The sequence below is a fragment of the Annulohypoxylon truncatum genome (genome assembly GCF_022578515.1).
Source record: "Annulohypoxylon truncatum strain CBS 140777 unplaced genomic scaffold F4807scaffold_1, whole genome shotgun sequence".
NCBI classification, from domain to species: Eukaryota; Fungi; Ascomycota; class Sordariomycetes; order Xylariales; family Hypoxylaceae; genus Annulohypoxylon; species Annulohypoxylon truncatum.
The window spans coordinates 944144-954498 of NW_025953787.1; the positions used below are offsets into that span (position 1 = coordinate 944144).

The 10355-nt window shown below is 49.9% G+C and overlaps 5 protein-coding genes across 5 annotated transcripts; 2 read left to right on the forward strand and 3 right to left on the reverse strand.

Moving 5' to 3' along the window:
* Positions 1 to 282: 282 nt before the first annotated feature.
* F4807DRAFT_9335 (uncharacterized protein) lies at positions 283 to 2339 on the reverse strand. The gene is made up of 3 exons (XM_048003671.1): positions 1725 to 2339; positions 1385 to 1647; positions 283 to 1308 (listed from the first exon to the last, which is right to left on the reverse strand). The coding sequence occupies exons 1-3, from the start codon at positions 1919 to 1921 to the stop codon at positions 749 to 751; spliced, it is 1020 nt and encodes a 339-aa protein (XP_047859329.1). The 5' UTR covers positions 1922 to 2339; the 3' UTR covers positions 283 to 748.
* F4807DRAFT_9326 (HAD-like protein) lies at positions 2340 to 3881 on the reverse strand. The gene has a single exon (XM_048003669.1). The coding sequence runs from the start codon at positions 3614 to 3616 to the stop codon at positions 2759 to 2761; it is 858 nt and encodes a 285-aa protein (XP_047859330.1). The 5' UTR covers positions 3617 to 3881; the 3' UTR covers positions 2340 to 2758.
* A 327-nt stretch (positions 3882 to 4208) lies between these two features.
* F4807DRAFT_455262 (Clavaminate synthase-like protein) lies at positions 4209 to 5556 on the forward strand (the record flags this gene model as incomplete). The annotated part of the gene is made up of 5 exons (XM_048000685.1): positions 4209 to 4700; positions 4758 to 5072; positions 5129 to 5267; positions 5321 to 5410; positions 5459 to 5556. 5 exons carry the CDS (start codon positions 4209 to 4211, stop codon positions 5554 to 5556), a joined length of 1134 nt encoding a protein of 377 aa, XP_047859331.1.
* On the reverse strand, positions 5067 to 6224 carry F4807DRAFT_404641 (uncharacterized protein). Its single transcript, XM_047996140.1, has one exon. It carries the CDS (start codon positions 5971 to 5973, stop codon positions 5626 to 5628), a length of 348 nt encoding a protein of 115 aa, XP_047859332.1. The 5' UTR covers positions 5974 to 6224; the 3' UTR covers positions 5067 to 5625.
* Positions 6225 to 6379: 155 nt separating this feature from the next.
* Positions 6380 to 10349, forward strand: F4807DRAFT_404642 (P-loop containing nucleoside triphosphate hydrolase protein). The gene has a single exon (XM_047996141.1). The coding sequence runs from the start codon at positions 6420 to 6422 to the stop codon at positions 10041 to 10043; it is 3624 nt and encodes a 1207-aa protein (XP_047859333.1). The 5' UTR covers positions 6380 to 6419; the 3' UTR covers positions 10044 to 10349.
* Positions 10350 to 10355: the final 6 nt, after the last annotated feature.

Below are 10355 nucleotides of genomic sequence, written 5' to 3' on the forward strand. Positions count from 1 at the left end.
GACAATCGTTCTAGTGATGTTAGTAAAGCTTTAGCTGGTTTATTGTTCGCATGGCACAAGACCAAGGAGCAGTGTGGCTCAAGACAGATGAGTCGAGTAAAAACAGTTTCCGGTAGCCGATGTGGGAACGAGACGAAGACATGCTATGGAGTTAGGAGAAGGAGTCCTAGTTGACACAAAACGATTTAATGAAAACCAAGCTGGAAACCTTAGAACAGTGCCAGCCTTCTAAACACCTTGCCGTGCTTTCTTGGGGCCTTGCTCTGTCGTATTTACTTAAGAATCATTGCTTATGAGACTGCTGCTTAGGTTTCTCGAGTAATCGGCGGGTAGAACTGTCATAGCTTTGCTACGTCGGATAGGTAGGTCGAACGATCAAAAGGCATTCAAGCTATTTCATTGCTAGCATGTCGATTAATTAGGTGCTCCTTATGATCTTATACTAACTAGCCGGCTTTCCCGTCTGTCCTTTAGGTGATGGGAATTTGGTAGACGTATTCGGTCGAGGGGTCTTCATCAAAGGAGATACCTTCATAAAGAAACCTCCATTTCGCTCATCGTGCTTCTCCGACTTCCTCTCGCCCTTTCCTTTTCCCTTCTACCAGCTAAACTTCTCCTATCTGTACAGATGACACGATACGACAATCCACCGCCAAGAGACACCCGAACATGGATCCAACCCAGTACCCAAGGTACTTAGGTAGGTAAGTACCTAAGAACTATAGACAACCCCCAATCCCCCACGCGCCTAGAAAATCGCAAGCACATTCGGCGGGCTCGCCACGCCGCCGGGCACATTGCACGGCTCGCTCGAGACGAAGAAGGACCACCGCTTCTGGCTCTCGCAGTGCGCGGCCAGGGCCTCGAGGTCGAACAGCTCGCCGACGGGGCAGCCCCAGCCGGCGAGCAGGACCTCGTGCAGGGCGTAGGGGGCGTCGGGCGGCGCGGGCCAGCTCTCGAAGCTGGGCTGGTCGCCGGCGACGGCGCTGAAATTGGACCAGATCCAGCGGAGTATGTTTTCGGACCGCTCTACGCCGCCGAAGTGGTGCGGCACGACGGAGCGGTGCGATGAGATGAAGGAGGAGGGCTTGGAGGGCAGCGTGGCGAGGAAGCCGGAGCGGATGAAGAGGATGTCGCCGAAGCGCGGGACGGTATCTTGGGAGGCGAGGCAGGCGAGGAGTTCGGTGAGTGGGATGGAGAGGCTGGAGAAGGAGTCGTAGGGGGTGACGGAGGAGGGGGGTTGCCGTTGCCGCCAGCTGTGGTGGTCGATTAGGATGCCCCGGCCTACTATGCCTTGGTCGGTCCACGCTTGGGTGTGTTAGCTAGGTCCTCATCAGGGGAAAGGGGGTATGGAATATGGGTGAAAGATAGGTGAGATTCATACCGTGGATCCCGTTGACGGTGGACTTCTTGCCGTCGGGCCCGCAGCCGTGGATGTCGTCCTGGGTGACGCCGTTGTAGAAGAGGCCCTCGCGCTGGTACGCGAAGTGGCGCAGGCCGTCCCACTGCGTCGACACCTGCGAGTTGAAGGTCCAGACGTCATCGTTGATGACGCGCGGGTCCTTGCGGATCAGCTGCTGGTGGAAGACCTGCCGCGCGAAGAAGGACTCCTCGGGCTGCGCGTCGATCGGCCAGTTCAGGGAGATTCTGGGGAAGTTGTTAATAACCGTTATCCTTTACATGAGATCCTCCATATGAGAAAAGAAAAGGGGGGGGGGGGATACCGGTGGCCTGTTCTAATCTCGCTCTTGGCTGCGGCGGCGACTCGCTCGTCGGTTAGCCGGTTTAGCGTCCCTAGCTCGTCCTTGTCGCCGTATAAGCCCCATGCCGAGAGGTGCGGATCCCCCTTCCGGATGGGCAGGTCTTCGAAATCGGGGATGCCGTTCTCGTTGAGCTTGATGCCGGGGACTGGTGGGGCCATTGTCACAACTTTGTGGAATTGTTCTTCGTATATATATGAATTGAGGCTTTGTTGCTCTTCAGTAAGGTATGTTCAATGTTGGTTCGCATATTCCAGCACAAAGTGACCACTTTTTGTAGGTGACACTATCCCCGCTCAAATTCAGACGAACACCCTTCTCCCTTACCCGAGAGTGATGCGATGCATGCCTCCTTAGTGTAACGGGATCGTCCTTTATCATGCTCCCCGCACTCATCGGATGGGGTTAACCTTGCTTGAGGCTTACCGAGATAATGGATCCAATACTGCCCCTCCGTTATGGTTTGGAGTCCAGGGCCGTACCGGTTACCATACGTTCCCACACCGGAAGCTGGTTCGCTTGGCGGGTTAATATGTAGCGAATGTGGAACTCATGACGTTAGCGCTTTTATCTTGCCTTCGCCGTGTTCCGAATAGTAACATTTAAATTTAACTTTCCCAGCCAAAAACAATTACAGGACATTATGGCTTGATTCTATCTGAGGTGTTACTATGTACCAACTCCTTACTCAGTACTTGTCAGCGATTGGAAGAACAAACGAATAATCTCCGGAAACTCAATTCTTTCCATACACTAGACATTTCAAGGGGTGTACAAATCCCGTTGTTGTAGCTGCGGGAACATGTTTCTTTGAAAATAGTGTTGAATTAATGAATTGTATGATTGATATCTTCGTCTATCGATATATCGGTTTATCATGAGGTATCTAGAACATTAATAGAATTTGCTCGTCTTCCACCGGACACCGGCGGAGATATAGTCTTCAAACATGGAACGATCTTCTATGCTGTGATCGACTGTGATCGTACGACTCATTACTAGGGGGCAACGATGCCATACTTCTCGTAAGGGAAATTCTCTAGACTGGCCAACCGTTCAGCCCAGCCATCATCGACAACTCCGAGTTGCTCGTCGTTGCCGATAGGAAATAGTGCCGTCCTCCCGGCAAGTACATCTTTTTCTTTGCCTTGGTACTCGGCAGCTAGGTTGGGATGCGGAACCCATACTACCCTCATACCAGCGCGTCTTCCCGCCTCAACACCAAGTACGCTGTCCTCGAAGACTAAACACTCCTTCGGCTCGATCTTGGGGACTCCTTCAGGTAGCGACGAGTTGATGGACTGGAGAGCAAGGAGATAAATATCAGGAGCGGGTTTACCCCGGCCATGCTTAATTCTAGGGTCGTCCCCTAGAACTCGGTGCTCCGCCGGAATGGTTTCTAAGACAGCTCTTGTTGCGGGACGCGACGTTTTCAGCTCGTAATTCTTCTTCTCGCTACTTGTAGCAAGGGCAATTCCAACTTGGAGCCCCTGTGTAGTTTTCGAGCTCCTCAGGTCCTTCAGGAGCTTCTCTACTCCGGGGAGGGGTTGGCATTGGGGGAAATAGATTTTATGCTGTTCGCTCTGCTCCTGTTTGTATTGTTCCCTTGAGATAGGTAGTTGAGCCCAATTATGAAATACGTCGCCGTTGGACGATCCAGGAATGCCCATAAGTTGAACTTTGACGGATGCTGGTAAGTTGGGCCTTCCATACTTATTTAACACTATGTTGGAGCAAAGTGTGTACAAGTCTTCGGTGTTGATAAGCAGGCCGTGCATATCAAACAAGCATGCTCGGATTGGGGGGAAGTCCGGAGAAGTCGGCTTTAGGTCACCATTCTGATTTGAAGGCGCCATGATAAGAAACGCTGGTGTAGATGGTCCAATAGTCCAATGATCTGAAATCAGAATAGCTGAAAGCTACCTATGTATCGAAACCACGGTGGCGTATAATAACGACAGACTTGGTTGGTTCCTACTTTCCGCTTTCTAGGTATGAAATGGGGCAAGCTAACTGGCTGCGTTTGGTGGGGGTTCGAAGAATTGAATGGATCGAGATTCAGCCGTCGGTTGCCGTAGGAGTTTGTGTCGACTACGGCTGCTCTACCGATTGTCGAGTTGACTGTATACTTACTAGGTAGTGAGTAGGTAGCAAAAGAAAGTGACATAGGCTAACATATGATTAGCTACTGATTATGAGTTAGACTTCGAAGACGCAATCTTGCGAACTGCGAAGACCGGCGCTATTTGCCATTGGCCGAAGTTGTAGGTTGTGAATAAAGACACCCCACTCAGTTATCTGACAGTTCTCCCTCATCAGCATTCAACTTCGAGACTTATAAGGTATAAAAAAAAAACCTGTTCGATTACATTATCGTTTCTTAATTTACGCTTGGCCAATTTCCAAAGTCTTCCATTGAGGAGTATTTCCGATTTCGTAGAAAACACGATGGTAGGGATCACGAGACTCGAACTCCGGACGGCACTTGGTCCAGTTTATCGGGATGTGCTCCCCTACCCACCCCGAGACTGCACGGCGGATGAAATCCCGGTAATCGACCTGGCGCCTATGTTTTCCGACGAGCTATCCGACCGTAAACGTGTCGCCGCGGATCTTAGGTCAGCTGCAACCAACAACGGTTTCTTCTATATTAAGAACCATGGAATATCGGATGAGACTATTGCTCGGTGCAAACAGCAAGTGTTGAACTTTATGAGGCAACCCCAGGAGAAGAAAGATTTGTTGGAGTCCAGGACGCATAGCAAGTACTACAATGGGTATCTTGGAAATCGCAAGGCCCAGATATCTCGTACCGAGACCGCCGATGTTCGAGAGTCTTTCTCATTTCGTTACTCTCCAGAGCTTGATCCGGATCATCCAATGGATATCTCTGAGGTTTCCCCTGAGGTCAGGTCTTGGATCCGTGGAGAGGACTTTGTGGTAAGTTGATTCACATTTAGATATCGCTCTTGATGATATGCTGACCCTAAACTACAGTGGGAAGGGACAGCTCATCTGCTAGACTTCAAGAAAGACTGCCTTGCGTATTGGAGTAGTTGTCTCACTCTCGCGAGAAGACTGGTGAGAATTTTTGCTCTGTCTCTAGACCTAAGTGAGGATTATTGGGATGACAAGATCACCCATCCCGGAGCCGACGGCGTCTTCAACTACTATCCGCCACGGACCGAGGAGGAAGTCCAGGATAACTTTGTGGGTTTGGGAAGTCATACAGATTTACAGCTGTTCACACTTTTGTGGCAAGACAGCGTCGGTGGTCTGCAAATATTGTCCAAGGAGGGGCAATGGTTGAGAGTGAGCGGAAATTGATATTGATATTGAGGACCAACCAATACTGACAGTGTGCGAAGGCGCCTCCGATTGAGGGAACCCTTGTGGTCAATATCGGTGATTTTATGATGCGTCTATGCAACGACATTTACAAATCTACCGTCCACAGGGTCACAAATGAGTCTCCTGTTGAACGCGTTTCAATGCCCTTCTTCTTTGGTATATCAATTCTCTACTTGTTCGTATCGTGGCGTTGCTCACTGGTGTATCAGGCCTCAATTTCAACTGTGTCGAAGGCGTTGTTCCTTCGTGCACTTCAGAATCGAATCCGGCAAAATACGAACCCATATCTTGTGGCGACTGTAAGTATAGATTCATTCCCAAATGACCTTTTGGCTAATGGGACGTAGGGTGTCAGATGAGATTTAAGATGGAGAGAAGCGACTTCTTGAAAAGTGAGGAAGCGAAGAAAAATCTGGCCCCAAGTGGTAGGGTCGTTGCTGTGTAAAGAATTCATCGCTGATTCGTCTCATACCTATTGCATGTCGTCTTTAAGATTTAATTGATGCTGAGATGATCATAAAACCTTTTGAACGAGTTCGAGGACGTCGAAGAATGCTTCACGGTCGGGCTTAAGTGTTTTGAGACCAAGTCCGACAACTAGAGTGCGACGCTCGTCTGAATCTCGTCTTGCAATATGACTAGCTATCTGAACGGCGTACAGCTGCGCAAGAGATTCACGTTCTTCCCCACCACCGCCAAGGAGTGTCTTCGGCGTTAGGTGAGACATAGGTAGCAAACTGGGATTTGCCAGAGCCATTTCTACAGAAGCAGATGATGGTGCCGAGAGCGGTACTTGAATCTTCAGAATAGAATTAGAATTATATTTCCAATCAAATATCTGGCCTCGAAATGGGTTACCCATTGTGAGAGTCTACCTTCTTGAGATAGAGTAAGAAGTATCTTGTCCGAGAAATATAGAACAGAAGCTTCGGTAGGAATCCCGTCAATTGGTCCGGAAGCTGCTTTTGACTTGGCCGGGAATGGCTCTTCAACTACTCGTGAGGCATCCATCATGCTGCGCAGTTGAGCATAAGATAGAAACAGGTCCTTTTCTGTGTGAGCTCCTTAGCTGTTTGTTGTATGAAGCAGCTTCCAAGGTTTACGAAGCTGAAGAGTCTAGGTTAGTTAATGGTTGTAGGGCTAGCGTAGTGGGGCTATGGAGTCCCGCTCGCAGCGGCGACAAGGAATACCCCGCGCTAATCCTGATTTGATCAGCTAGAAGAAATTCTGCCGGGCGGTCAAAATTTCAGTATCCTTGACTTTCAATACTTGTATCACTTTAAGTTTTCATCGTCAACAACGGGAAAAATGCCCAAATTTGTACCGAGGCAGAGAAAACATAGAGTCCTTGCCCGCCAGAAGGCACAGGAAAATGGCGGCCAAGATGGAGGAGCTGCACCTCCACAACTCGACAGCAATGCGCTAGAGATACTCCCAGACGCCCAGAAAGAAGTTCGTGAAGCTAAGAGGGCTCAGCTGAGAGAGGAATTGAATGGTCAAGTCAAAGTGAGCGGCAAGAAGGCCAAACGACTTGAGAAGTACATCGAAAACAAGCTCAAGAAGGATGAGAATCGAGTTCTGTTAGCTGAATTAGCTAAGAATAAGATCGATACTACTTTGTTCTCAAGTAGTCGGACTCTCGGCCAGGGAAAAGAGACGAAGCGCCAGGCTCTTAGCCGTGCTTTCAGGGAGAGGCAAGCTGGTATTAATCAAGGTCATGACGATGTTCTTTTTGAAGAAAGACATATCCCGGCAAGCGATGAGTTTGACGACGATGACGAGGCGCAATCGAAGATCAGTCATTCTACTGGACGAAACGGTGGAATGATGCAAAATGGCTCCAGTGTAAGCGATGCTAATAATGCGCCACCCGAGAAACCTGCGGTAACAGTGGGATCCGGATTAAAACGTCCCTTGGAGCTCGATGATGAGGGGCGGCCAGTCATACAGAAGAGACAGAAACGCGGTGGCGTAAAATCAAAATTATCCATGAAACCGCAACTTATACAAGCCGAACTCACTCCTGACGATTCAGATGAGCAACAAAATGGTAATGGCGACGAGTGGAATGGTTTTAGCTCTGACGCCTCTGCCCACGAATCAGCTGACTCTCAGAATTCATCTGAAGAAGCTGAAGATGAGTCTTCAGATCAAGAGTCTAGCAGCGAGGAAGAGTCGTCCGAAGAGGAGGGTGGTTCGAAGAAGAGATCTTCCGCCTTCAAAGCTTGGGCTCATGGGCAACGAAATGCGGCTCTTGGTTACCAACCGGTGGACAGCAGTAATTCGGTTCTTAATATTACAGTTCCTAAGGATTTCAAACCGCGTCCGCTGGAACAAGATCCTCTACCCCTTGAATTACTTCCGACGAAGGATAATAGCAGAAAGGCTTTTAGTGTCTCAGTTCAGAGGACACCTAAGATTCAAGAAGAACGACTCAAGTTACCAGTCGTGGCCGAGGAGCAAAAGATTATGGAAGCCATCCACAACAATAATGTGGTATTGATATGCGGTGCGACTGGTTCAGGAAAAACGACTCAGGTTCCTCAATTCTTATTTGAAGCCGGTTATGGATCTCCTAACTCGCCCACACCCGGAATGATCGGGGTGACACAGCCACGAAAAGTCGCTGCAGTCAGTATGTCGAAACGAGTCGGACAAGAACTTGGCGATCGATCAGAAACTGTTGCATACCAAATTCGGTTCGAGGGCACAGTGGATGAGAAGACGGCTGTGAAGTTTATGACAGATGGCGTACTACTTCGTGAAGTTGCCAATGACATTGCTCTTCGCAAGTATTCCGCCGTCATCATCGACGAAGCTCATGAGAGGAGTGTTAACACGGACATTCTCATTGGAATGCTTAGTCGAGTTGTTAAGTTACGAGAGGAATTGTCACAAGAAGGCGCTAAAATAACCCCGTTGAAATTAATTATTATGTCGGCTACGTTACGGGTAGACGATTTCGTAAAAAACAAGACATTATTCCCCCTACCGCCACCGATTCTCAACGTCGAGGGGCGCCAACATCCAGTTACTATGCATTTCTCTAGACAGACACGCCATGATTACGTTGATGAAGCTTTCAAGAAGATAATGAGAGGCCATCGTAAACTCCCGCCTGGAAGTTTCCTCGTCTTTCTTACCGGGCACGATGAGATACAAAGGTTGAGTAAAAAGCTCAGGACCGAAGCTGGTGCTCTGAACCCTATTGCCTATCCTAAGGTTCGAATATCCGCCAACGATGCGCCGTTGGAAGTTGAGGATATCGACTTTGGCGAAACTAATGAAGTAGCAAATGGCGATGACGGCCTACCATTTATTGATGATTATGAGGAAGATAACGAATCCGAAGATGATGCCGAATTCGACGTTGCGGACGAAGCTGGAACGGGGCCTCTGAAGATGCATATTCTTCCGCTATACTCGCTCCTACCGACAAGGGAGCAGATGCGTGTGTTTGATGATCCACCAGAAGGCTCGCGCGCGATCATACTTGCAACTAATATCGCCGAGACCAGTTTGACTATACCTGGCATTCGTTATGTTTTTGATAGTGGGAGGTCAAAAGAACGAAAGTACAATAGAGACACCGGAGTGCAAAGCTATGAGATAAGTTGGATTAGCAGAGCTAGCGCAAACCAGAGAGCTGGACGTGCTGGCCGAACTGGACCAGGTCATTGCTACAGGCTCTATTCCTCCGCGGTATTTGAACGGGACTTCCCTGAGTTTGCTGATCCCGAATTGCTGAGAATGCCCATCGAAGGTGTGGTACTACAGCTCAAGGCAATGCGGATACACCATGTAGTTAACTTTCCCTTTCCGACGCCACCCGATCGAATGAGTCTTACAAAGGCAGAGAAGTTACTCCAATATCTCTCAGCGACCACAGAAACTGGGCAGGTAACTCAGATCGGTTCGACAATGGCCAAATTCCCGCTGCCACCTCGATTTGCACGAATCCTTCTAATTGGACATTTGCATGAGTGTCTTCCCTACACCGTCGCCCTTGTCGCGGGACTTTCTGTCGCACAAGTGTTTATTCCGGAGAACCAAGTAATACCAACTCTATCTACAGACAACGAGCAAGACTTCCGCACCAACCAAGACGTAGTCGCAGAAACCCAGCAGACCCAACTGCGACGGAAATACAACGAAGTCCACCGCAACTTCTGCTCTCTGGACGACAGCTCCGACGCCATGAAACTCCTGCAAGCGGTCGGGGAGTTCGCGCACGATCCTACGGAGGGCTGGTGCAAGGACCACTTCGTGCTGTTCAAATCGCTCCAAGAAGCGCAGAAACTGCGCCGCCAGCTCACGAGCCTGCTCCAGAAAGACATCCCCGCGTTTGCGAACCTGGTCTTCAGAGATAAGCTCGACCGCCCTAGCCCGAAGCAGGTCACGGCCCTGAAGCAGATGGTAGCCGCGGGCTTCATCGACCAAGTCGCCATACGCGCGGACCTCTCCCCGTCGCCGCCGGAACTCTACCGCAAGCCGCGCCGCGCCATCGACGTCCCGTACGCTCCCCTCCAACCCATAAACGCGGACTCGCGCGACCCGCTCGACGGCCTTGTGTACATCCACCCGTCGTCCTGCCTTGCGCACCGCAGCCCGCAGGAGTGTCCCGAGTTCATCGTGTACTCGAATCTTCAACGCGCCTCCCCTTCTTCCTCCTCCTCATGGTCTTCTAAACCCAAGACGCGGATGCTCGCCCTGACCGACGTTTCCGGAGCCCAGCTCGCGGGTATCGCGAAGGGGACGCCGCTCCTGACCTACGGGAAGCCCATCAAGGAGGTTGTGACGTCGTCCTCGACGAGGGAGTGCTGGGTCGTGCCGTACCTGAGGGCTGAGAAGACGGGGGGTCTGGGCTGGCCGCTGCCCGTGAAGAAGATCTTGCAGAAGAGGGTTCCTGGGAAGGGGTGGGTTACTGAGTGAAGAGCGGGGATTGCTATAGCCTAGAAAGGGGGAAGTGGGTATTGGCTTTAGGTTCTGTTGGAATATGAAAAGGGCATAGCTGACTACGGCGTTGGCGGATTGGTAAACGAGTATAATAATATACTCACTTCTCAGTCTTTTTGATAATAGGCATCTTTTTTCTTCGTGCCAATCAATACTAATAATTACTAGAGGATCATAGATAACTTCGTCTTAGTAGGGCTTACCTATAGAACTACTCCTGGATATAGCCGAATTCACGTAACTGGAGGCCATACACTATACAATCAACGGAATCAATTATCACTCACT